The 26329-nt window shown below is 41.1% G+C and overlaps 1 protein-coding gene across 3 annotated transcripts; it reads left to right on the top strand.

Moving 5' to 3' along the window:
* The first annotated feature begins 4684 nt into the window (after nucleotides 1-4684).
* Nucleotides 4685-23159, top strand: mxi1 (max interactor 1, dimerization protein). Of its 3 annotated transcripts, none has more exons than XM_056260721.1 (6): nucleotides 4685-5029; nucleotides 7401-7509; nucleotides 10529-10558; nucleotides 20035-20149; nucleotides 21291-21480; nucleotides 21964-23159. In XM_056260721.1, exons 1-6 carry the CDS (start codon nucleotides 4804-4806, stop codon nucleotides 22122-22124), a joined length of 831 nt encoding a protein of 276 aa, XP_056116696.1. In that variant the 5' UTR covers nucleotides 4685-4803; the 3' UTR covers nucleotides 22125-23159. The 3 variants fall into 3 exon arrangements, with proteins under 3 accessions (XP_056116696.1, XP_056116687.1, XP_056116704.1); XM_056260712.1 differs by having other exon boundaries at nucleotides 4697-5029; nucleotides 21961-23159; XM_056260729.1 differs by lacking the exon at nucleotides 4685-5029 and adding an exon at nucleotides 6822-7250 and having other exon boundaries at nucleotides 21961-23159.
* The last annotated feature ends 3170 nt before the right edge of the window (nucleotides 23160-26329 follow it).

The raw sequence follows: 26329 nt of genomic DNA, 5'->3' as shown, positions 1-26329 counted from the left end.
AAGTGTAAGTTTGAACTGTGGCAAACTATATGATCAATAAGTCATGGCTGAAAAAAAGAGAGCTAAACCAGCCTTTAGCTGGGCTGGTTTTAGCTGGTCTTCCAGCCCAGGCCAGTTGCACAGCTTCTAAATTAAGACTTAAGTCTTAATAACTAGTTACTTTTTGGATTAAATTAAATTAAAACACTTGTAAGACTAGTCATAGAAGTTATTGCAACCAGCCCCTGGTCATAGCTGGTTTAGTGGGCTAGTTTTTGAGGGGTTTTGGCCAATTCTTTGGCTGGGAGACCAACTTCTTGACTATCTTAAACCTTGTAGGCCTAAACGTTAAGACTTGTATACAGCCAATGTGATACTTAAAAATAAGGTAGGAACTGAACTAAAAAAATTTTTTATTTGAATTAGCTAGACATTTTTTTAACAGTGTGTAGGATTTTTACGGCCATAGAACTTCACCACTGAAATGTACAGTTGTATTGACGCATTTTGAAACACTTTTTGCCTCACACCGGTGATTTTTGTTGGAAAGCAGCGGCTCGAAAGCTAATTATCAAATGCTCACCCCCTAAAGTGAAGCTTTCCCTAGAGTGCCACAGATTGCTGGCATTTATTCTGAATGTCACTGAGTGAGCATGTAGGTGGAGAGACACCATCAGGACTCACGTGGGTGGAGACTGCGGTTATAACGGTTTCATTTTGACAATATTATCACAATTACATGTCTTGTTTCCTCTAGGACCCGATGGCAATTCGAACACGAGAGCTTCTGAATTCCTCTGTGAAGAATTGCAAACATGTTGTTGGGCCCCAGAGCTTTAACCATGACTTCAACTCACCGTCACGGCTTATTGTTTTCAAATGCTGCCAGGCCGGCAAGAGGATACTTTGTTTAATTTGGTTGTGAGAGTCTGGGCTGCGGGTCGTGTGAATGAGCGTGTTAAATATTTAAGCAGGTGGATGCAGTCTGGAGCCGGTGCCTGTTGTCATGGCTCCCAGACACACTCACGAGAATGACTGCGGTAATGAGGTAGTCTGACCCCAGATAGCCTGCAGGGCACGGTTGGTCATGTTGGCTTTAACAACAGCGCTGGTCCACTCACAGCTCCCCTTTAATTAAGGTCTCAAAAGGCTTTTTAAACATGTCTGATTGGAGAGTGCTGGGGGTCGTAAAACGCCATTAATAGCATCATACACGTTGCATACACAGTTAAAACAAAGAGATTTAAGTAGGGCTTGAGCAAAGGTCGCAACCTTTTTGGTCTTGTCCAAATACAATGAATGTCTGTTTATGCAGTAGGGAGATATCAAATCCATATTACTATTTTTAAAAGGTACACCTTTCTACATAAATAGTGCATATTAGTTTCTCAAAGGTACATATTGGTACCAAAAGTGTACATATTAGTACCTAAATGATACATACTGAAACCTTTTTGAAGGGTATCCCAGTGAGAGCTTTTGTAACTTTATTTCTGAGAGTGTGCTAGGCCCTGTTTACACCTGGTATTAAGATGCGCTTTGGTCGATCGGATCACAAGTGGACGACGCTACATACAGGTATAAACGGGGTCTAAAACGTTTTGAGCTTGTCCACTTTCGACCACTTCCAGAGGTAGTCGAAAACACATTCGACCGGATTGCTTTTGTAGTGTAAACGCTCATGTGGTCGAATGCATTCGAACAGACACAAAAGACTCTCCGCCTACTGAACTAATGCGTAAACATTATGGGAAGCGCACTAGCCAGCAAGATATAAACTTTGTCGACTGAAGACCCACGTCTGGTTGGAAGTTGAAAAACACAATGTTCTCTTACCATTCCTGATTTCTAACACACACTCGCAGCGTTCGGCTGGTCTTGCGTCTGTCAGAGCAGAAACGAAAGCTGCTGATCTCAGTGTGTTTTTCCGTCGTCTCCAGTCGCGTTCTTGTGTAAATAGCTTGAGCGTATTTCGTCCATTAGATTAAAAGATCTGAAAAAGCCCATACATTTACCCGCCCATAGACCCCCCCCCCCCTTGAAGAAATCAGGAAAAGTGGTTGAAAGTGGACAAAAGAGACGGATTAAAACACCAGGTGTGAACGGGAATGTGTCTCCCTCGTCTACTTGTCATCCGATCGACCAAAACGCATCTTAATACCAGGTGTTCAGTGAGGTTATTCCAGTCGCAATAATCTCACTGATGTACTAGTTTAAATATAAAACCCTTTTCAGCTCAGTTCATGCTTCGCATCATCGTCAGGTGCGTGACTAGCACGCATGCACATCAGGTTGAAGGCCACGTTACCAATTCCTCTCTTTTTAGACGTAGAGCTCGCTGGCTTTCTTGTGCCTTCGACTTTCAAGCTGCCTGTGAAGTTAACATCAAACAGCTGAAGCCCTGTGCACTGGCTTTGAAGAGCTGAGCTCTGCGATCCCCTTGTGCTGGCGCTGGTAAAAAGCTGCCACGCTAAAAAAGTCAAAAGACCGCAGGGAACGGACGGTGAACTCAACCCACTCCGCCCTCCCTGTACGCCGAGGGGAGTCTTTGAAACATATTCCACTCTTGATAATGATGTTTCAGGGCTTCTGTCAGCCATGAGTGGAGGTGTGGGCATGTGTCAGGATTTGGTCCTTTCAAGGTTTCTTTTTGCCAGGAACACTCATAACCTATAAGAGAGGCCAGTCAGTCTGTATGTGTGCGTATGAAGAGGGTATTCAAATATAATGTGCTATCATGAGGAATTTTTCAATCTCAAAGGCTCTGGATCAGCTGAAGCACACAACATTTCTTTAGACACTGCAACAGTATCGGTGCATCCCTATTTATGTCATTAATATTAGTCCGTCAGAAAAGCAGTTCTATGCTGGATAACTCTTAGCAGGTTTAAAAAGCCCTTTAAAAATTAAATATGAACACAGTTTTGGATTAAATAAAAGTACAGTCAAGTCAAATAAAACACGTTTTATCTCCTGTATAGTTTGGTAACACTACAATAAGATACCATTCATTAACATTACTTAATGCGTTATCTAACATCAACACATTGAGTGAACAATAGGCCTATATTATAAATTGACACAAAAGAAAAAACATGAATAATCCTGTCTAAAATTATAAAATAAAGGTTTCTGTTTGTGACCAGTTCAATAATCGTGCTGCATTAATCATGCCTTGAATCTGTTGATGGTATGTCATATTTGTATGTCTCAAAATGTCCATTTCTAGCCACAAAACTTGCCAGAAGTCATGGTTTAAGGGATTATTTAAAAAAAATTATATAGCCTATGTGTGTGTGTGTATACTGTATATACATACATACATACAATCTACCCTACTTCAAAACTGCAGCTTTGAGGTTTTTGTTCTTTAATTCAGCTCATGCTGAGTACACACTGTACAATTTAAGCGCCATCGTTTTGTGCCAATCGTGTGCATGATCTAAAACACAATCTGAGACAATCGCTGATGTGTTGCCGATAACTGTCTGAGACAGTGTGAAATGTGTTTTGACTGGAAATTACTTTGGCAACGACCTACAGCCAATGAGAAAGCAAGATACAGGGCAAGGGAACGTTCTGGGGGGAGGAGTCATAGACCTGCAACAAAACATCACCAAGCATGGCTTCTGCAAGCAACCATTATCTTCCTCATATTCTTTCCCCCCCCCCCCACTGCAAATCAGTGCATCTTGGAGGCTGCCATTTTTAACAGGAAGAAATCCAATCTCACGCGTGATCTTACATTATTTCCTGAATCACTTCTCGCGTGTGTTTGGTTGTGAAATGTAGTTTATAGACCAGACAGAGTTGTCTGTGATTCTTCCTATTGAAACGTGTAATGTTTGACCCCTTGTCCCCGATCCGTCGTGAAAATGCGCACACAGCAGCAAGCAACTAAATGACACCCCAGAAAGTCGTTTAGTGTGAGAAGAACAGCGATCCGACGACTTTGAAAATCCTGCAGTGTGTACCCGGCATAAGAGGTTTACAGTACTCTGTAATGCGAAACTTCTTTGCATGACCTTGCGTTCCCAGTCTCCTGCATTTGTATGCCTATGAATGGAAGTCAATGGAACGAAAAGTGTAGCGTGACCACCTCTTAAATGGGGTGTGACCAAAACCTAGACTGCTATTCAAACCAGTATAGACTAATTTCAAGTTGTTAGAGCCATATCACTGTGCCGTACTCGTAAGCGTTATTTTTGTTGCATAGCAATGCTCAGTATGTCCGAGGCTATTGTGAGTATTTTGAAGGCTGTCCCGATTTCAGAAAATCAACTATTATAAAATGTACTATAGCTAATATCTTGTGAGGCTTAAATTACTGCAATTTCTTTCCAACTCTAAAATAAAATGGTTGCTTTTATGAAATGAGATGGCCTCAATGATGAAACGGCATATATCTTGCAATTTAAATGTGCGTCGTTCTTCTTATTTTGTGTGTAGCCTAGTAGCCTACATGTGCTCTGAGACTGCATGTTTTCAATGTAGAGCAACCTTTGGTTCCATATAGGAACGTTTTATTTGCTTAAAAGTTAATGAACTGTTTATGTTTCTCTTAGTGTTCATTTTCATATTGTATGAAACTATTTCTACGAAGGCACGGATCCGCGTCGATGACGTCATCGCTCGGGGGGTCGGGTCGCTGTGTGGACGTGACAGCCGAGCACGCGGCGGGCGCTAGGGCCCGGGAAGCCGAAGTGCTTTATCTCCCCATCCATTACATTCCCCTCATTTATTCTGTAGATCCAGAGAGCGCAGCACAGCACAATAACTCTCATACAGTTTCAATTCCAACCATATTCGCTGCACGGGAACAAAATGGTGAGAAGTGAGAGAGAGCAACGAAGAGAGGAGGTGAAGGCCGAAGACTTATTTCTGGAGTCCGAAACATCTTTGGATCAGCAAGATTTTGAGATGTCTACTTGTCCTTTCAATGACGTTTTCAACTCCACAGACTCTTCCATGATTAACACTTTCTTGAAAAATGTACAAGTTTTACTGGAGGCTGCCAGTTACATTGAGAGCACCGAGAGAAAAGATGGAAGTAAGTGAAATAATAGTGCACTTATGAGTGATTTTTGACTGATTTGCGTATTGCAGAGAAACTGTTTCATTGTCAATAGACTCAGACAACAAAGGATCGAGTTCATCGAACAAGTAGACAAGGAACATGTGCATTGTACCCCGACATACGATGCACAGCCACGATGCTTTTAAAAGATCAAGTTTCCAAAATGTAAAAGGAGCTCTTTTCATATTTTAACATATTTTTATAATGCATATAATCCTCCAATGCAGATACTTAAATTGTTTGGGTTGATTTCAGAGCTGTTTTTATCTGCACAAAGTGGTATAATGTCAGATTTCATATGTTCATGTATTATTTCATGCGTCAGAGACACAAAAACAGGGGAATAATTCCCTCTGCAGCACTTAATGTCCCAAATCGCATACTGACTGTCCCAAGCTGGCATGCACTGTCATGTGGGCCAGTTCAGAGTCTGGCATTGTTCGGCAGTGAGACATGCCAGGCTGCTTGCCACCTCTCTCTCTTTCTCTCGAGGAACATAAACAAGTAAATAAATAAATAAACAACATTTGCTGGCACAATACACACACTGACGTCACATCTTAGGCTACTGTGGTACAGCGCTTTGCACCTTATAACTCCATCACGCACGTCTACTGGTGTATGTATTAAGACTGAATATCATAAAATGCACATCGTACAAATAAAGGCATTTGATCATATTACGTTGTTTTTGTTCGAGCATTAAATTGTGCTTTGTCCAGATAGAAAATTGTTGGAAAAATATATATTCGCAGCCCACGTTTTATATTATTAGCATACATTTTAAATGTATAAGACTAATCGTGTCTGAAGATAAACTAAAATGGTATAATGAGAAGTTTAAAAGCACTTTAGGAACAATAGAATGCTTTCACCAACTCGCTCCAATAGATCGTCCGATTTACTTGCATTAACAGTCATTGCGATTTAAAGAGAACCCGAATCACATGGGGTAAATCTGGAATTGTATATGCAGACAGCATATCTAACTTCAAAATAGTTCTCAAAATTGCCTTCCTGTTTCTTAGGGGGGTGTGTTCACATGACATCCACATGGCGCACTTTGCGCTGATGTGATTGGTCAGAGCTTGTTGCTTTGGCGAACGCTTACCAGAGCCTCTGCCAATCACAGAGCTGCGGGGCTATGATGTCATATGTTGCTGGGCCTGGCTTAAACGAGACTGGAAGTGAGGCCTTGTGGGAGTTGAAGTGCGCTGTTTCCAAACTTGAAAAGAGCATTAAAACATATATTTTTAAAGCGTTATTATGCCATGTAACACGCATAACGCAGATGAAATTGCCCCGCTTGTTACATGGCTACCTACCATGGAATTAATAATAATAAATAAATGGATACATTAAATATTGATTTGAGTTATTGTGTTATTAGCCTAGACTGCACTGCTATGTAGGGTTTCAGTTACAGCATATTCAGAAAAATAATGAATACAATAGTAAGTTTAATATTAATGAATTTAAAATGTGTATATATATAGGTACGTTTTACTCTTGTTTGCTAGAAAATGCTATATATTCATTAGGAAGACTGTGTTATTCGTGTAAAAATGTGCCCAATAGGGAATACTATTTATTGAACTTATATTAAGGACAGATTAACTATTTTAGGCAAGGGTATTCTTTTAATGTGTATTAGCAGGACTTTAAATCAGACTGTCGTTAGCGAGTTAAAGGGCCAGTTTGGTGAAGGACTCAACTTCCCACAATGCCCTGCGCCGAGGTCTCTATCCGCTCAGCTGTTAAAACAGTAGGTAAACAAACTGAGGGAGGAGAAAAGAGCGCAAGCACCAGGGACTTCGCAGGCTGGGCTCTCGGGGACTCTTTTGTACCTGTTTCTATTAATTTTATACACTTTATACTCGACTCTTTTCCTAAAGCACTTTTACTACTTTAATATTTAGGCGTCGGATGTTTAATTTGTTTTTAATTTCCGGTAAACCAGCTTGTTAACGGTGAAGGAAATACCTCGAGTCGACGGTTCAGCAAATAGAAACAAGAATACAAAGTGAATATTCGAAGGATTATTCAATGCTTGGTTTTGCTACGCGACAGCTGTCATCGTGATCACATCAGGAAAAAAAACAAAACATCCCTAGATTTATTCAAACGATGACTGCTGTGCTGAATATACAGACGTTACTGGAAGCAGCCGAATATATAGAAAGGAGAGAAAGAGGTACATATTTGATGGTTATAAATCACGTTTATAGCATGACAACTGTCGTGTCATACGGATCAACGTGTGTTTTGAAGTGTGAGGGGTTGTTTAAAGGGACTTGACCCGATTGGGATGTGGTGTGACTCGTTTCTGTGGTGTCTTTTTCAGAGTGTGAACACGGATATGCCTCGACCTTTCCGTCTATTCAGCACTCCAGCTACCAGAGACAAAGGAAATTCCGAAATAAAAAGTGCAGCAACAACAACAACCACAACAGGTAAGCACATGATTTGACTCTCCACTTCCACGAGAAAGGAGAATAAAATCTGCTGGAGAAAAGCCAGGGAGAGACGTGTGCATAGCTCACACTGCTATGACATCTGTCAGGACATTCATATCACTGCATGCATGATATATACGGCCTTGCTTGAATTATTGCTGCTGTACTTTCTTGAGTATTTCCTATATACCTTTTTAACCGCATCTCAATTTCTGGGTCGGTTTTGTTACGTTTAAAAGCAGTATGCACTTTTAAATGCATTATGTCTGATGTACTTTCCTATATTTATGTATACATATATATGTTATAAAGCGTGCTGTGTTATTATTATTGTTATTATTAATGTGTGTTGTACAGTTTTGGGGGAGGGGAGCTGTCATCAGCTGATTGTCAAACGGGACTCTTGCTGCAGCGCTGAGGTTAGGGACCGTGCGAAAACTCACGTCCTGTTTTCGCCTTTGGCCGTCATGGGTTTCGTTTTGTTTGAACCGAAAGTTTATAGTTTTCGGTTTATTTAAACCCGTAATTGCCTTATATCCGCTAAATATACCTTTAAAGAAAAACCCAAAACACCCAAACCAGTTTTTGAATGTGTCTATTATAAGGAGAGTATTTTAATTTTATCCCGGACCCTTGAACACACGGCTCTTATTTACAGCAACTGTTGTTTGCAGGCTGCCAAGGTGAACAGCCCGAGGCGTCTTTATTAAATTATATTTCCACGTTATTCTCCTTCTAAAACATGTTTTGGAAAATGATCGCCTAATTTTCCCCCTAAATGTCAATTTAATGAAAGAAACAAATCGAAAAAGAAACTTTAGCTGAATCCCGAAAGTAGTGCACGCGACTAACGCAAAAACAAATAACAACAACAAAAAAGTCACGATATTAGTATATGGTTTACTGGATTTGAAGATGCCCAAAATGAATCTAGGTAGTCAGCTTACTAGGATCTATCAAACATGACTAGGTAGTTCACTATAATGGATTTAAGTTATCTTTACACGTTATTCTCCTTCTAAAACATGTTTTGAAAAATTATCATCAGGTATTTTTTGCTAAATGTCGATTTAATGGGAAACAAATTTACATTTATACAGTAACAGACGTTTTGAACTGTTTATTAAAAGACAGTTTTGTTGAATCACAAAAATGGTGCTATGATGTCAAATATCTGTTATCTTGGTATATGACCATTTTTTTGGAGATGCCCACAAATTTCATCTAGGTAGTCATCCGACTAGGTTTTGTGGTGGCCAAAAATGCCAGCTGGCTTGGCAGTTCACTATAAAGCAGACACAATTCATTTGAAAGGTTATATTCTTTCTTTATTAAATTATATTTCCATGTTATTCTCCTTTTAAAACATGTTTTGGAAAATGATCAACAGTCATTTTCCGCTATTGTCGATTTAATGACAATAAAACAAGTTGAAAATTCAGAAACAGGCATTTTAAACAGTCAGCTGACTAGGTTTTGTGGTGGCCAAAAATGCCAACTGGGTCGGTAGCTCACTAGGTTTTGAGATGCTCAGAATATCTGTTTCTGTGGGCATTTTACCAGGTTTTTGTGATGACCAAAAATGCCATCTAGGTGAGCAGCTCACAAGGTTTTGAGACACCGTGTGCGTGTTATTGTGTTTAAGGTTGTGTAAGTGCCGTCTGTTTCGTTTCACTTCATGTCTATCACACATCTTGATGACTGATCTCAGGTCTGTGTTACTGTACACAAAGCGAACAGTGATGAAGGGAATGTAAAGGAAACACTATCTGATCATCTGGCACGCATGTATGGAGGTGATCCGGTAGACTGACCCGAGGAGAGTTATCCAGGCCACTTCAGGTGGAAAGATTGTGGGGAAAAGACTTTACGGTCAAAAACAAACCGTGTGGAGCATCCCCATTTTTGTTTGTTTTGTCTGCCTTGGGCAACACACAATTTTGTCACAAAGATTGTCACGCTTATGCTGTGAATCAAAATTACGAATACACTAGTACTGTAAGAAAACAATTATCCGTTAAGTTTACAGAGCGCAATGCGGTGCGTTATTCAAACACATCCAAAAAAAAAAAAAACCCCTCATATTTACACAGCATATTTGACTATGTTTTTACAGACTTTTCTTATCACACAAAATCAAGAGCTGTGAAAACACAGCCATACTGTTAATAAGTCTTTTCCTCCCTCGCTCCATTCCTCCTCCCCACTGAGCACACAAGCATCCTCCCGTGTGAAGCGGCGACACCATAAGGTCAGCTGCAGGATGCCAGAAAACAAGCTCTTGGTATTATTAGTCGCCAATAAAAGGAAGTGGTCACATGACCCACGGAGAAGTAGGCCTTCGCTGCAGCCACGTCTTGCAGCTCCTGCAACGGCATTGCCATGCACCAGTTTGTCCGGCCATTTAGTGCTTTGGAAAAGCTTTCAGCGTGTTGCCACACAAAGAGCCTCTTAGGGGGACGGCTGATTCACTTTACATTATTAACATAACACTGACTCGTGCTCTCAGAGAGGGCGAGAGAGAGAGCGTCCACTGGCACTCACTCTTTGTACGAGGAGGAGAGCTCTCTCACGTGCTCACATACATAGGCTGGTCATTGTGCGCGCTTTCTCTGCTCTGCACACTTAATTTCTCTGTCTTTTCGCTGCAAACAAAGAGTTGCAGTGACATGTGGGTCATCTAGAGGAGCCTTTATAATTCCCTCTGAAGCCACTGGATTGGTTGTGATGGGGGAGCTGGTTCAACCCTCCAATAAAGATTAATTAGTAAATCCATTGGAATCTTTAATGACGCATAGCCTTGTTCTTTACGAGCGGAGCGGCCAAGCTTTTTTTCCTCTCGCACGTTCTCTGATCTCACGATGAGAGCTGACGTTTAATTCGAGAGCCAAGTGCTCGAGAAATAAGCTTGTGTTTATGATGAGGGTTAAGATAAAAAACCTTTAGTGCACTTAATACTTCAGACACACAAACAAGTTGAAGTTTGCTCATTTAATGCTTCTGTTTTGTGTTATAGGTCCACACACAATGAGCTGGAGAAAAATCGGTAAGTACGATTTTTACGTTTTCAATTTTTTTTCTTTTCATTTTAAGGCTAATTGACATTGCACCGACAGACGTCAACAGATACGTTCATTAGGTTTTGTGAAATCAGTGCGTTAACCCTGTCGTCATTGCACTGCGCTTGTTTACACTGATTGAACATGTTCAGTCTGGGTTTGTTGGGTTTTGGAAAGTCTGAGAAGTGACTCACTGTAATCTGGTGATTGTTGCCGTTGGTCGGCGTCTGACGTGGCAATGATTGAGAATATCACAAGCCAGACTTAAACTTGCATTAGCCTCACGAGCACCACGACTCAAACTTGTGCAATAATTGACCACAATAGGTCAAAATCATTAGAAAAAAAGGTGAGAATACAATATCATTTCAATATTTGAGCCCCAATATGAGAACATTTGCTTTAGATCAGAGGTCTAGCTCAGCTCCTGGAGGGCCACAGTCCTACAGAGTTTTACGCCGACACACAAACCCGTAGGTTTCAAATAAGCCTGAAGGACTTAATTAGCTGGCTCAGGTGCATTTAATGAGGGTTGAAGCTAAACTCTGCAGGGCTGTGGCTGTCCAGGAACTGGGTTTGACACCCCTGCTTTAGATTCTTAGGGTACGTCTACACGATGTACTAAAAACGGAAACGTTTTTCCTTTGCTTTTTTCACATACAGACGAAAACGTTGTTAAAACGATCCCCGTTCACAAGGATCTGCGAAAACGACTTAAAACGCTGTGCTATGCATGCCAAGCCAGTAGTTGGCGATGTCACTTTGTAAAGAAACATTTCACGTCTATAGTCTGAACACGTAATGCACATGACGTCACCCTTTTGTACAAATTTGCTTTTTTGACGGCCGTATATCGTTTTCAAAAGCTTGCACTTTGAAAACCCGTTTTCAAAAGCTTGCGTTTTCAGGCCCCCAAAACGCTGTTGTCGTGTAAATGAACTGCCAAAATGCATAAGTTTTCAGTTTTTGTCAAAGTTTAGTAGGCTATTTTGTGATTGAAAACAGTATGTATTGCAATCTTTTATTTGCAGTCTAAATTGGGCGTTTGTGGTTTGAGTGCTTTGCATAATTGAGGAGCACAGGGTGTCAGTAAAAACAATGTGAGGAAACTGCGTACATTCCAGGTTTGTCATACCAGGAAAAGACTGCAACACTGTAAAAATACTTACAAGTTATATAATAGTGGTCTTTCCCAAAAATATTAATGGGAAAGTGTAATTAAAAATTGTGATTCTGGTGATCACTCTAAATTGTAATGTAGACACTTGCATTTTCTGCAAAACTGCTTTGAAATATGTACTGTGAAAAGCGCTATACAAAAAAATGTGAATTGAATTGATTCTTGATTGTAAGGAAATTGATACAGTGAAATATCGCAGTCACTTCAAGTATGGAAGCTACTCTTAAAATATTAAATAATAGCATTACATAAGGCTAACAGGAAGCTGAAGAATAGTCCTACAGTTGTCCTCGCTTGTCCCTGCAGCAACAGGTAGGCTAACTAAAAGTGAAAGTAAGTGGTGACCCAATTCTTCTAATCTAAGGGCATTCCCTCTCCTCATGGCTCGCCCGCCCCTCGGCCCTAAACAACTACTGCAGCCACAGTTTCAGATTACTAGCCAGAGTGCAGGGAGACGACAGAAACACTATGTCCTTTCGTTCACAATGAGAGTTGCATAAAAGGAAGAAAATGCACAAAAGGAAGCTAGTTATTACGGAAGGTGTACATTATCAAGAGAATACAAGTGTTATTTCTTTGAAATGACCCATACCTATGGGTGGAGTTTTCTTTGAAATCACCACCCATGTGTGGCGTGAGCGTTTACAGACAACTGTATGTTTTAGTCTCCCGAGTTCTTATCTGATAGGCGTTAGACGGCGGCAGTGCGGGGCCTGCTGTTTAGGCACTGCACGCGAATACTGAGGCTCCACTTTAAAGACTCAAAATAACTCTTGTCTAGACGAGCAGCAGCAGCAGCAGCAACTCCTTTGTGACCCTCTATCTGAAAACCTGGAGATCTATGAACTTGCCTTAAGCACAGCCTACTCCAGGAGTGTCACGTTTATTTGCTTGCCAGCCATTTTGGTTGGGACAAGGGTGAAACAGAAAACTTGTTGGGCAAAGTGATCAAAGGCTGCTGGTGGACCAAAACACAGTTTTAGTTCAAATAGTTTTGAATACACCATACTTATGAGTGCTTGAAAATAGCCTCATCTCCTCCCAGACCAGCTGTGTTTCTCAGATAATGTCTACACATGAGAAGGGTTGTCACTGCGCCGACACGGGGTTGTATGGGTTTGGGGCAGATAAAGATGCCAGGGCTTGTCGGACAGCCTTTAGTGTCAGCACAAAGAAATATTACACAACCCATCATGACGATGTCAGCAGCCCCACCCAACACTAAACCATATTTCCCCTGACTCCACATTACCATTCTGTCTATTAAAGTTCTCAAAGACTGGACACCCATCATTTTTATTTGACTAAATATACCTAATATCCCTTCTAGCTTGTGACCACAATACTTATAGTCATACGGAAGCACAAGGCGGCAGTTTCCTGCTTGCCAAAGCTTTACTGCAGTCTCGAGTGGCAAGCGGTTGCCATTTCGTGTCGGGCATCACATAGCCTACACTTTCTGTTTGATGAACATGTAAGATAGCTCACATTGTTTTTGTATGTCAGAAAGGAAGAGGAAGGACATGAAAGCCTTGTAACCGCATTCCGGCTTCTCGCAACCCGCGACACATATACAGATAACATATGTGTTCATATAAGCATGCCGCCTTTTGATCTTATGATGCCTTTGAACAAGCGTGGTGAGCCTCAACTTCCTGAACTTGGGTTAGGTTGCAGAGTTCGGATGTCAGAATGTATTATGTGCTGAGAAAGATGTCGAATCACTGATTTCATTTCCTATTATAGGTGTTATGTGGTTGTTAATTATTGGGTACATGCAAGTGAGGGTGTTTGGCTGTGTGTTAAGCATGTTGTCGTGGTTGTGTGGGCCGTGGTGTGTTTGACAGTCAGAATGCAAAGGCTCAGGAATAAAGCTGCCAAGCTGGCTTACTGAAAATAGACCAACGGCCCTAAGAAAAGATCTTTTCAGAGCGTAGAGGAGCCCGGGCTGATTGGCTACAACTCTCTTCCACCCACAATGAGAATTATGAGGAATAAAGTGCGTGTAGAAGACAGGACGTCATCCGTAGCCAAGGTGTTCTCCTCAAGAACATGCTGTCGACGACCTTACGTGTTTTCCTTCCGGTGTTCTAAGGAAGATGGCGTCAGGACATTCCGCTTCCCCTGGGAATTCCGGAAAACCTCTGGAAGGGAAGCCAGAACTGGCTGTTCTCGCTGACCTGATGCCTTGTAAGCTTTTCTTGGCCAGCAAAAGCAGCTTAGGAAGTGTGATCTTTGGTCAAGTAAAGCAATGCATACTCGCACACGTGCCAGGGCATGTTCGCAACGCACACGTAGACACACACTCATGCTATGGAAGGTTGACAAAGCTCTGGGTGTTTTGGGTGAGTCAGGAAGGCCACACACCCTGTGGCAGTCTTCAAGTTCTGTCGGAAGGGTATAGCAGAGGACATTTGAGATTCGGAGGGTTTGCTCTGCCTTGCCCCACATTTACTGTGTTCTGTAAAAGAACACAGTGTTTCATTGCATAAACACGCAAATACAGCATGCATGGCTACTAGTGGGTAATGTTGCAGAAACAACACGAACAGATCCTTGATGGCACTGTGAACTTTGCTATAAAAATACACCTAACATTTTTAGACTCCTCCTTACTAATACAACCAAATTCTTGAATTACAGGCTGAAATCTAGAAACATTCCTGAGTGGCATAATCAGTTGGATCAGCAACACCCTTAAAACCTGATAATGAAGTTTGTATGATTAGTTTCGACATTGTGTCAAAGTATGACCGTTTGCAGGCCTCAAGGTTGAAACCTAACACTCAAGATAGGGGCAGGGACCAATTGTAATTGCTTAACGACTGGTGAATGAAAAACCCATTATTGGGCAAACTACTTGTTGAAATATTGGGGGTATGTGTCCTACTCTATGTATATGGTGGTTTTTGCCCTGGGGCCTGCCACAGATTGTCCTATATTGAGTTCTGCTTTGGCCTATGGAGTCACCATGGCAAGCTGGACAAAGCCACACTATCCACCCATCCAATTGGTTGGAGCCCTTGAAGGTCATCCAATCATAACCAGCCACATTGATCTGCACCCTTTCTTTGTGTGTCATGGTCTTTGATCTGATTACGGAAGAGTCCTATGGCTGTTTGCCCTTCCACCACCGCTGTGTTTATTTTTTGTGTTTGGATTAGGCATCCTTCCGGGGAAGTAAAGTGGATTGAGTGGATTTTCTGAGAGGGAGCGAGAGAGTGGTGTCATTCAAACATCTGGTGACATTTCTGTTTTCTGATTTTGTCCCGTTTGTTTTTGGGATCAGCTCACATTTTATTAGATTACCCAAAGTGTGCACAACGCTCTGGCCTATTGAAATACGTGTAATAGAGAGCCGTATAATAGAGAATCTGTGTTTTTCATGCACATGGCCATCTGCAGGAGCTTTAGGGATGGGGGCAGCGATCACATGACTACACGCATAAACTCTGTGGGCATGTCAGTGGGGTCTGCTGGTCTGGGCTGTGTGAAGCAGATTACAGCTTAGCACGTGTGAACTAATCCAAGTGTTACTGATGGGCCAGAGCAGGCCCTGCTCCTCCACAGCTGTTACTCTCTGAGTTTATATGTGCTTCTTTATTTCCCTATGATCTTTAGCCATCCCTCTGCCAGCAGTCCATTAATGTACATGTGTTAAATCAGGGGTGCAACACAGGTATATCCTCGGCCCAATTGTCATTCTGTCTCCCCCTACTAGGGATAGGTCCCAATGTTCAACTAGTTGCCCAACAACCGACTAGACGATTGGAAGTGACAAGTCTATTCACGCATTTCATTTGTTTGTTTTTAGTTTTGATATTTTTAGCGATAGCTCTATAATTAGCATGCTTTGCTTTAGTTTGTTAGACTGTTAATAGAATAAGTTGTGTCTTTAAATGAATCTTCTTTAAAGTAACTTTGCTGCAACCTTACACATTCAGAAGATTGACTTTGGCAATTGCAGTTCATCTCATACAGGTTTTTTTTGAGCATCCCACCACGAGAATTGCGTAAATAGTCCAACTTGTAAAAAGCCTTCTTGAAACCCTTGCAGTCAATTCCATGACGTTGCGCTCTGTTGATGTTGACTACTAGTCAGTCTACTAGCTTTTTAGGCAATCCCACCCACTAGTTGATTTTGAAAATATGTAAATTTTGCACATCCACCCCCCTTTGTGTGTCGTACTACAGTAAGCTGCCATTGGTTCATGGCTCAAAGGCTGCTTTGTTTGCGAGCATGTTTACATAGAGTGCTGTCACAGTGTCTGTCGGTACTGTATATCAACCACCATCTCTCTCTCTTCCTCCCACCTCTTTATTCATCTCTTTTCATTCTCTCCATCCTGACTACCCCCACCTTCTAACTTTACATCTGTAACCATCTCTCCCTCCCTCCCTTGCTTTCTACCCACATTTGTAGGTTGCTTTTATTCCCAGCATGAGTGTATGTTGCTTTTAAGTTGGTATCTCTTTAATGTCATGCTTTTCGTCCAGTTTTCGGGCAGATTACACGCGAACCGAAGACTAGCAGCAATAATGGCCTCCCATCTGTGTGTGTTTGCGTGGTGGGGGAGGATACCGCGCTCGTTTAATCTGAGAGCTGTTCGAGAGCTCGGGACTGTTACTGATATGATGGGGATACGTCTTCACGCTCACTCGTTGTGACATCATAATAAAAGCATGAGGCCAGATCTTTAAATAAAACAAGGCTTAAACAAGCTGGTAACCCAGATGAAGCTGTCAGTCCCACTGTATTGATCAGATCCGAACTAGGGCTTGAGAACCCAGAGCCCGTTCTCGCTCTATAATCTGTGCAATAACCCAGCCATGTGACCTAACGCTCCAAAGGCATCATGTGAGGCATTAGATAAAAACATACTATCAAAGGGGAATCTGTTGGAAAAACCTTGCCTTTTGTAGAGTGCATGCATTGCTCTAGGGAACCTCTTGCATTTCTCATCAGTGCAGATTTATGTTTGCTGCACAGACAGACGTGCTGATTCTGTGTGGGAAATGTGAGATTTCCTGCTGTTGATGAAGCAAGCTATGTATATACACAAATATGTATAGTTGGCAAGTAGCCATGCTGATTGAGAGGGGAAAATATGCATGTAATTTTGTGTTCTTGATCATGCAGATTAATTTGTGGATGTGTCAGAATCATGTCCCCTTTTTGACCTTGACTTTAGTTATTAACATGTCAAGCCCATGACATTATGCAAACACCATGCATTATTTACCAATAGACCAAGCAGAATCTAGGACGAGCGTGCGTTTCTTTTCACCCCCTAATAAATTCCCCCACCACACCAGAGGACCAGGCGTTGTTTCACAGCCTTACCGTTGCCCGTATTCACATTGTCCATCCATATGTGTCTAACATTCATGTTATTTTACACTGTGCTGTATTTCAAAATTAAATTTGATTAATGAATAAATTAAGATATAGGTTACAATTGTTTGTAGAATTAGATGCAACCAACATTTCACGATCGTGACAAACGTGACTATGAGCCTGTGTGTTTATTTTTTATGAGTCATTTAAAGGGCATGTGAAGATGTTTTGGATAATACAATTCTTGCTCCGGGTGTAAGAGAGAACAAGTCTGAACATGCTCAACCGTAAGGGGCACGTTTGATATGAGTTATTATTAAACTTGTGAGTTGTAGTGAGTTCTGTATATGACTAATGCAGAGGAGTTTAAAATTCAGCATATTTACCACCAGAGCCAGAAGAACAGACTCAGCTTACAGCTTTGAAGCACAGATTCTGCACACCCACGATTATCAAGGGTCATTCGTTTACGGTTTTAAAACCAAATGAACTGCCTACAGAGGCAGCATTTGAAGGAATACTACTAGTTAACTCGTTTTAGTCAAATTAAAATGGTTCACTGTAAAAAAAAAGTTGGTGCCTTAAATTAAGTACAACTTAAATTACATACATTAAATGATACATTTAAATCTTTTATAACTTATAATCACATTTCTTAACTTATTTCGATGAGTTAAAGCAATGCAAAAACGTGTTGTCATAACTTATTGATCATGTCATTTTTTTATTGTGTTCTTTGTGGAGAATGCGAATGCAGAATGCATTGCGACAATGACTAGAAGAAAAATGGAGTTAATTTTAAGCCAGTCTCCCTTGCAAAGGGCTGTTTTTATTTGTGTCGGTTCATGTAGTGCTACAAATCAGCTACTTCCATGTTCCATGACTGTTCACTCTTAAAAATAAAGGTTGCAAAAGAGGGTTTTCTTAGCAATGCCATAGAATGTTTGGTTCCCTAACAAACTTTTTAGTGATTCTTCTTCTTAGTGTGAAGAACATTTCAACCGTTTTCCACAAAAAAAAAAAAAAGTTTCCACGGATTTTAAAGGTTCTGTACATAAATAACCTTTATTTTGAGTTTTAGGATGCCCCCGCAGAAGGCAGCTGCCTATGTAGGAAGCAAACTGCTAGGCTAATTGATAATGTGATAAACTCAATATGTTACATAACTTTGCTGTGCATAGATTGCTGTAATTCACACCACAAGTTACTCATAGTAACTGAAACACACCAGAAACACAGACCTTTTTACATACGTCATGCATGTTTTTGCTTTGTTTCAGTTTTGTTTTCTTATGTTGTGCAATGGGTCTGTTCAAGTATCACAGAAACCAAAGTGTTTTATGTGTGACGTCATAATTGAGTCTTTTAAAGATGTTGTTTTGCCTTCGAGACGACGGGCTTAGTGATAGTTGTTTGGCACGGTCTCTGTCTGGCGACTGAATTGAAGTCATTTATCATGCCACACACACACCAAAGCAAACACGCACGTATATACAACCTTCCCAGCAAGCACTGCTTGTGTGTGTGATGTGACGCCCGTCATGTCTGGAGACAGATGATATGGGGGATAGCGTGAGAAGTCTTTTAGAGATATTTGGGTTACATGTGGTTGCCATGCCAATAGGGTTGTAGGGCAAAATCGATGTAGACGAACTAGAGGCCTGGTGCAGTAATTTGTGCGAGCTACAAGTCAGCCTAAAATACCATTCTGTCACCTATAGCTATTAATGCACCAGGTTGATCAATCAATGTCCACACACACACTGAAGGCAGACAGAGGAACGTCTGCAAAGTGTGTGTGTGTGTGTGTGTGAGAGAGACTGCTGTCCAGATAACAGTGCCCTCTCTGTGGTGCTCAGACACGGCGATAAGGCTTGTGATAAATCTACCGCCATTGTCACAGGCTAGACAGACTGTATATGTGAAAGAAAGAGAGCAGCCTTCTTCATTGCCGATAAGGAGGAATCCAAACGGAATTAGAGTTGAAAAGCCTCAATAACACAATTAGAGACACACTCTCAGATAGCGATCACCCATGCGCAAGCACACTCACGCCCGTGTGCGCTCGTAAAATGTAGACAGAGCGTCTGCTTGTGTTTTTCTTTCAAGATTGTATGTATCACTGCATTCATTGGTAGTTTTTTATTAATTATTTCAATTCGATTTTATTCATGTTCATTTTGATTTAATTTTTTTTTTATCAATTTTTTTTGTTGCCATTTTTAGTTCCAATTGGAAATGAGAAATGGTTACTTATGAGAAAAGTATACGTTTTTTATATTCAGTTCAATCATGAAACTCTTAAAATAGTTTTGGCATAGCATGTTAATGAATATGGCAGTGTTTATGTATTTGGTCTGGGCGAACTAGATCTTCCATGCTGCTGATACAGAGCAATTATAGACTTGCTAATGCCAATAGATATGCTGCTGTGAATATGTAAGATATGCTGGCGCTGCATGAATAGACATAAATCCATAAATGTTGAGCAAGCAATCTCATTGGCTGCAGGATCAGCAGAGGCCAACCAACGTGAGATTGCTTACAGATTGCATGTAAAGGACCATCAGCCCGCGCCCTCTAGAGTTTCAGGACTAAACTAGATATATAATGTTTATTTTATTTTAAGTAATTATTTTTTTATGACTTTAGTTCGCGATAATATCCCTGTTGGGCGTTTCGAGTGAGTACTGCAGGTCACCTCTATGTCAGAAAGGAGATGATTACAACCTCAATGATGCACTTTGATTTCTTGGAATGTAATCTTTAAGTAGTCAGTGGGTGTGTGTGTGTGTGTGTGTGTGTGTGGTTTGTGTTTAAGGTACAGAATGAGGTGTTGTCTTGTAAGCTTTTGACCGAACCACACACGCACAGCAAGTTCATTGCATTGTTTCAGGGCGTGTGCTTGTGTGTATGAGGCTGACCTTTGTTTTGTCATGTTTCAGGCGAGCCCACCTCCGTTTGTGCCTGGAGAGATTGAAGACCCTCATCCCGCTGGGACCAGACTGCAGCCGTCACACCACTCTGGGACTCCTCAACAAGGCCAAATCACACATAAAGGTAAACACACTTGTGAGGAGCTCCCATGATTGTCTGTTGCTCCTACATTAAGCAAATAAGAGCTATGGCCCAGTTGTTTACCCACATGCCCATGGTGCTCATGTGGGAAAAATGAGTTCGAATTTGGCTCACCACATTTACTCTCGCCTTGTGATTTCCTGTCCACCGTAAACCAGGAAAAGTGGTAAAAATAATTGCTATCCCCTTTGTGAATGTTAAGCGTAGCCAAATGCAAGTTGACTCATTGAGGCCAAAATGTTGGGATCACATGACTAGTTTTATTAGTCTACATCACAAACGTATTGGCTTTATATATGTATCTGATCTGAATCTCATTAACCACTAGCCAAAATGTACAAGATCACCTCACCTAAGATACTCACATTATTAACATCCACACATTGAAACAGCCACTACACCTTAAAATGAACACGCTGCTTCCTGCGAATAGAGCCACGTCCCTTAATGGGACGATTTGGTTTCTATCCCTTAAGAGCTTTATTGTAAAACACATGTCAAGCGGTACAGACAGATACTTTCTATTGTTGGAAATATGTATGTGATGATCATAACCCTTTTATTTTCAGTTTGGTTTTTATTTTGAGGTATTACTGGTTTTCCCCTTCATAACCGGTTAAGCTGTCCCGACCAGTCATGTGTGTGCGCGCACGTGTGTGTGTGTGTGTTTGCGGTTTTAGCTGGGGGTCATGCTGTATTGTTCTAGGGTAATGTATTATAAGGTCACAGGGGTCATGTGTGGAGGCATTATTGATCCGAAACTGGGTTCAGAACTGTAGTAAACAAATCCATCAGTCACATGAGCTTGACAAACACACACCTCTTTTAATAATCCCATCCCTTCCTGCTGTTTTATGTAGCATGGTGTTGATAAAGTTATCTAAAACTGTAGTAACTAGTGGTTAGTGCTATTGAGGTCAACACAGGTTTGAATCTGGCTGGCAACATTTCCCAATCCAGTGAGGAAAAGGGAAAAACTAAATTAAAGGTCTCGTAGTGCCGAATGTGTCTTTACTTATGCATTAGCTGTAATCATCATTGATTACAGCGTGACTTCTTTTGTAAGAGTCGTTAGGGTTTTTCAGTAATTATCCGTGAGTCACCGTTCTTTGTCTTTCCCCAGAAACTGGAGGAAGCGGAGCGCAAGTCGGCGTACCAGTTGGATAATTTGGAGCGAGAGCAGCGGCACCTCCAGAGGCGCCTGGACCTGCTGCGGGGCGGTGGCGGGGTGCTGGAGGGCGAGAGGGTACGCACTGACAGCGTGGGCTCTACCCTCTGCTCCGAGAGATCCGACCGCTCCGACTCAGACCAGGGTACCAGCTCCATGTTTACTATCTATCTATCTATCTATCTATCTATCTATCTATCTATCTATCTATCTATCTATCTATCTATCTATCTATCTATCTATCTATCTATCTATCTATCTATCTATCTATCTATCTATCTATCTATCTATCTATCTATCTATCTATCTATCTATCTATCTGTCTGTCTGTCTGTCTGTCTGTCTGTCTGTCTGTCTGTCGTTCGTTAAATCTATCTATCTATCTATCTATCTATCTATCTATCTATCTATCTATCTATCTATCTATCTATCTATCTATCTATCTGTGACATCTGATGCAATGAAACTGTTGTCTGACACTCTCTCTCTCTCTCTCTCTCTCTCTCTCTCTCTCTCTCTCTCTCTCTCTCTCTCTCTCTCTCTCTCTCTCTCTCTCTCTCTCTCTCTCTCTCTCTCTCTCTCTCTCTCTCTCTCTCTCTCTCTCTCTCTCTCTCTGTGTGCACAGAAGAGATGGAGGTGGACGTGGAGAGCACAGAGTTCTCTAATGGAGAGCTGGACAGCATCAGCACCGCCAGCACCAGCGATCTGGACGACCACAGCAGTCTACAGAGCACTGCCAGCGACGAGGGCTACTCCTCCTGCAGCATCAAACTGGCCTTCAGCTCATAAAACCAGCTCCCCTTTACACACTCACACACACACACTATCCCAGCCCTTCAAATGAGTCCCTTTCCCTCCTCAACCAATCAGAGACTTTTAAGTCAGGTGACCAGAACACCACCCGCCCTATAGAATGCCTGATTTACTGTTTTAAGTTTGTGAATGTATCTGAGAATATGAATGAGATGGAAACAATCTGTGATTGTGATTTAATCGGGTTATTAGATGGTTTTATCCCTGACTAAGAGATTTTTCTGATAATTGTCAGTATCTAAATCCCCTTTTTCCGAAAGGAAAGCTAAGATGTATAAAAAAAAAAAAATAGATGTTGATTTTTAATTCAAACCCCTGATTGTTAACTCCCTACATGAATGGGTTGTGAACTGGTCACTAGGGAAACTATTCAACTAAACCCATCCAAATTGGACCACCTGAGAAGCGAAACTCCATATCAATTCAACACAAGAAGTCCCAAACCTGTTGATTTCCTTTTCACCCGATCTAATGGTTCTAACGTCGCTGCTCTACGGCGACGAGGACTGTCATTGGTGCTACGTGACAAAACCAATAAAGCAGAAAGATCTACTGCATTCATCAAAGACAGCGGCAAACAACAATCCCATGGCTGTGGGAAATTTCTGGTGCATTTAAACCGTGGAACCACTTTCCAGGCTGCAGCTAAAACCCAGCGATCTTGCACTCGACTGCATAGAGCCCTCCGTAGAACTGGCGCCATGTCAGAGAAATATCCACCCCTGTGTTTAACTAGATGTCTCTCCTGGCAGAAATAAGCAATAAACTCTTGTAGTCGGATCAACACATTAGCACTCCTACTCTTGAGACACAGCGCTTGTGTCCGTCCAAAAGAGCAACGCCAACTTGCTCGGTTTTTTTTTGTACATAAATACGATAGTTTAATAAATTAAAGTTAAAATAAAAAACTGAGTTGAAAAAAAAAAGGTAGTTACCCATGGGTAGAAATTGCCTCTGTTGCTGTATGTCTTGTGTTATGTGCATTTTAAATTATATTTTTGCAAAGATTGACTATCTTCCTCCTGAGAGTCTTTTGTGGTGGCATGGACAGTATTATTTGTTCATTATGCTGGATGAAACGCAAGTAGTTTCAATTCTGTGGCTGCCCAAGGAATTTTACGACTTTCTTTAAAACTGAACGACAAGAAGAAAAACAACACGCTGAAGTACTTAAAATTGGACATCACACACAAGAACGAGTGAGCGCAGGCAGTGTGGACCTCTGTAGAAGGTATGCTAACTCTGAGTGGCACGAAATATTTATTGTTTTGAAGCTGAAAGGCATTCCAATACTAGTATCGTGTGCTGTGGACGTGGAGTGAGCAGTGCGTCAAAGGGTGCTTTCCCACTGGCAGTTTAGTTCAAAACGGGACACGGTTTGTGATGTGAAAGCTGTCATTCGGACCCCTGAGCGCACCGGGGTACTGAACCCAAGACTACCTGAGTTCGGTTGCACTGGAACTGTGGTGCGGTTCGGGTGAATGTGAAAGCCACTCGGACTCAAAGCAAAGTAACCTGGGTGCTCAACAAAAACGCATGTTAGGGATTACTTTGGTGATGGTTTACCTTGGATACGAGTGAGAGTGAGTGCAAATGAGTGGCTCACAATCCGCTGTCTCCTCAAAAGAGTCCAGCCGCCTTCATGCGACGCACGTACAGTAAACCCAAGTGTCCTTCACTCCGGTGCGCTTAATGGTACCAAATTAATATAAAACACAATGTATTGTAGCACGTTTGTGAGGACGTATGATGATCACAAATGCTAGAATCAATGATAAAATAGAATCAAGCGTAAACTAGAAAAAAAGTTGCGCTCCAAATAGGTGAAACAAATCCTTTTGCTTCAGGTGCATAGAGCCCGAAGGATAATTGTAAACAAGCAAGAAAATTGCTTACCGCACTCTGAATTCAGTCCAGACTAAAAAAAAAAAGTTTTTTAAATTGCATGGTGCAAAAAAGTGCATTTGAATTAAAAGCTAGACACGACTCAAGTGTGAAACCAGTTGAACGCTGCGGGTTGTCCGGGACTCGGACCGCAGCAAACGTGCCCAGTGTGAAAGCACCCAAACTCAGCCCGAAGCGCTTCAAGCTCTTGGCTCCCGCTGTACTGTATGTTAAACTTTTGTTTTTTCACTTTATTTTGTGTGAAAAGAAGCATTCAGACTTGATTAACTTTCCTCAAGTCGTATTTATTTTCTTTCCTTGATCCGAAATCGGAGGTTAAAAGGTTAACTTATTTTGTCCCTCAGATCTATAATCATTCCCCTCTTCCAGTTCTGTTCCCTAGTTCGGTCCTAAAACCGTAAATTCTCCCCATCTATGATATATTATTATTTTTTATTTTATTTTTCTCCCTCAAACGCAGAGCTGTTTTTTAGTGCATATTAAAGCCAAGTCTAATTTGTGATCATTCTGCCTGAAATGGAGCAGCACGGACATCTGCTAGGTGTCCCGATCCAGCATCAACCAAATGCTTTTGGATGCTGAACGGCCCATATGTGGAGTAGTTCTACTCACCCCTGTTAAGAGAGTTTTAGTGTTGACTGTTTTAGTCGGGTGTGAATTCTTTGTGTTTAGAACTGTTTCGCTCGTGCGAAGGAACGTCACTGTGACGTTCGTACGTTCAATGGAATCGAATTCAAAGCGGTGCTCTATCAACACCAGGCCAAATCACAGACGAGAACCTGTCGTCGTCCTCCACTGAGGACACTGCTTTTTTCTTTCTTTTATTGTCTCTCCTTTTCATTTATATTGTTTTATTGGTTTGTAATATAATCTGCACTATTTAAAGCCAGCTGGGCCCATACTGAGAAATGCCAGTGCTTTTTTTCCCGTTTTCTTTAATTTATTTTTTCCCCCGAAGAGAATGGACCGTGTTCTTTTGAGGCCACCGTACCGATCCAGGCCCGTATTCAACGACACTTCCAAGAGAAATGGTGCTGGTCTGGCATCAGCTCTCCCACGTCTCTGATCTCAGTCGCTCCGGAGGAAAAGAGAAATGCGAAACGGATCCTGCAACAGCATCTGTGTTTTGTCAAGGGACTCTGGGAAATGGGGTCTGTTAAAGGCGAAGCTTTTCCACCCTGGAAGGACAGAGGTCCTGATGAACTTGTGACCATTCTTTGTAAACATGCACTCTGATTCTAGCTGTGAGTTAAATGCAATACTTACAATAAACACCAAGATTGTCAAAAAAGATCAGGAAATGCCTCGTGTTTCTCTTCATTTTCTTTTTTAGTTACGTAAATTTTAGTAGACCACTGATTTTTTGTGTTAATTGAAAACAGAAAATCGGTTGTTAGTCTAACATTTATGACCATTTTTAATATCCATAATAATAATTTCCAGTAGCCTACTATTTGAATGTGTAGCACTTCATTTTAAATATGCTAAGATTTCACAATTATAATTTAAGTTACACACTCAAAGATTTATTGCATTTTGCGACACGAAATAATGAACTATTTTCAGAAAATACGTGCTATTTTGTCTAGCGGTGACGTGATGTCAGAATACAAATTAATCACTTTTCTTTTGGCGCCATCCAGAGGCCAAAATATTGTTTTTTTTTGTTCCGCAATCCGCACCCATAAAAACTGTAATGGTGCATAAAAAAAATAAAAAAAAACTTTTTTATTTAAAAAAGATTAATTTTCTAATATAGTGTTGTATCTCAAAACAAACACTGATCAGAATAAATCCCGTCATTGATCTACAATTGCATTTATTATTGATCCTCTGCTGCCCTCTGCAGGTCATTCATGATAGATCAGAGGTGCGTATTACCACCTGTTCTACATTAACACATCTACTGTTGTTACATAAACGGGGTATTTCAAATGATTCAACATTTCTTAAGTTTGTGTATTTGATCTTGAAAAGAATGGAACCAGAATTCATCACATATTGAAGTGTTTAAATCAAGACAACAACACATGTCCATGTATCAGGATCCAGTATCATTTCATGTGCTTTGCAGCTTAGAGTGAAATGTTTTAGAATACTATGAGATAATTTTAGGAAATTTGCTCTGATATCACATATATAGATATATCATCACATTATTGATATCACATAGATATCTCATATGGTGCAACTTGGGTTTGTAGCAGGTGTCCCAGATCGTTTATTACTGTTTCCAAAAAGACACCTACACTATTAACCTGGCCCTTGCCAGATGA

Source organism: Rhinichthys klamathensis, unplaced genomic scaffold (assembly GCF_029890125.1).
Source record: "Rhinichthys klamathensis goyatoka isolate OS25496 unplaced genomic scaffold, OSU_Roscu_1.1 h1tg000009l_1, whole genome shotgun sequence".
Classification (NCBI taxonomy): Eukaryota; Metazoa; Chordata; class Actinopteri; order Cypriniformes; family Leuciscidae; genus Rhinichthys; species Rhinichthys klamathensis.
This window is presented reverse-complemented; position numbering and strand designations above follow the sequence as displayed.

Excerpts from the sequence above, each read along its gene's own strand:
- mxi1 (XM_056260712.1), top strand. The coding sequence starts at position 4,804 with ATGGTGAGAAGTGAGAGAGAGCAACGAAGAGAGGAGGTGAAGGCCGAA. Across the intron at positions 5,030-7,400 it reads CACCGAGAGAAAAGATGGAA|AGTGTGAACACGGATATGCC; the intron begins GTAAGTGAAATA and ends TGTCTTTTTCAG. Across the intron at positions 7,510-10,528 it reads AACAACAACAACCACAACAG|GTCCACACACAATGAGCTGG; the intron begins GTAAGCACATGA and ends TTTGTGTTATAG.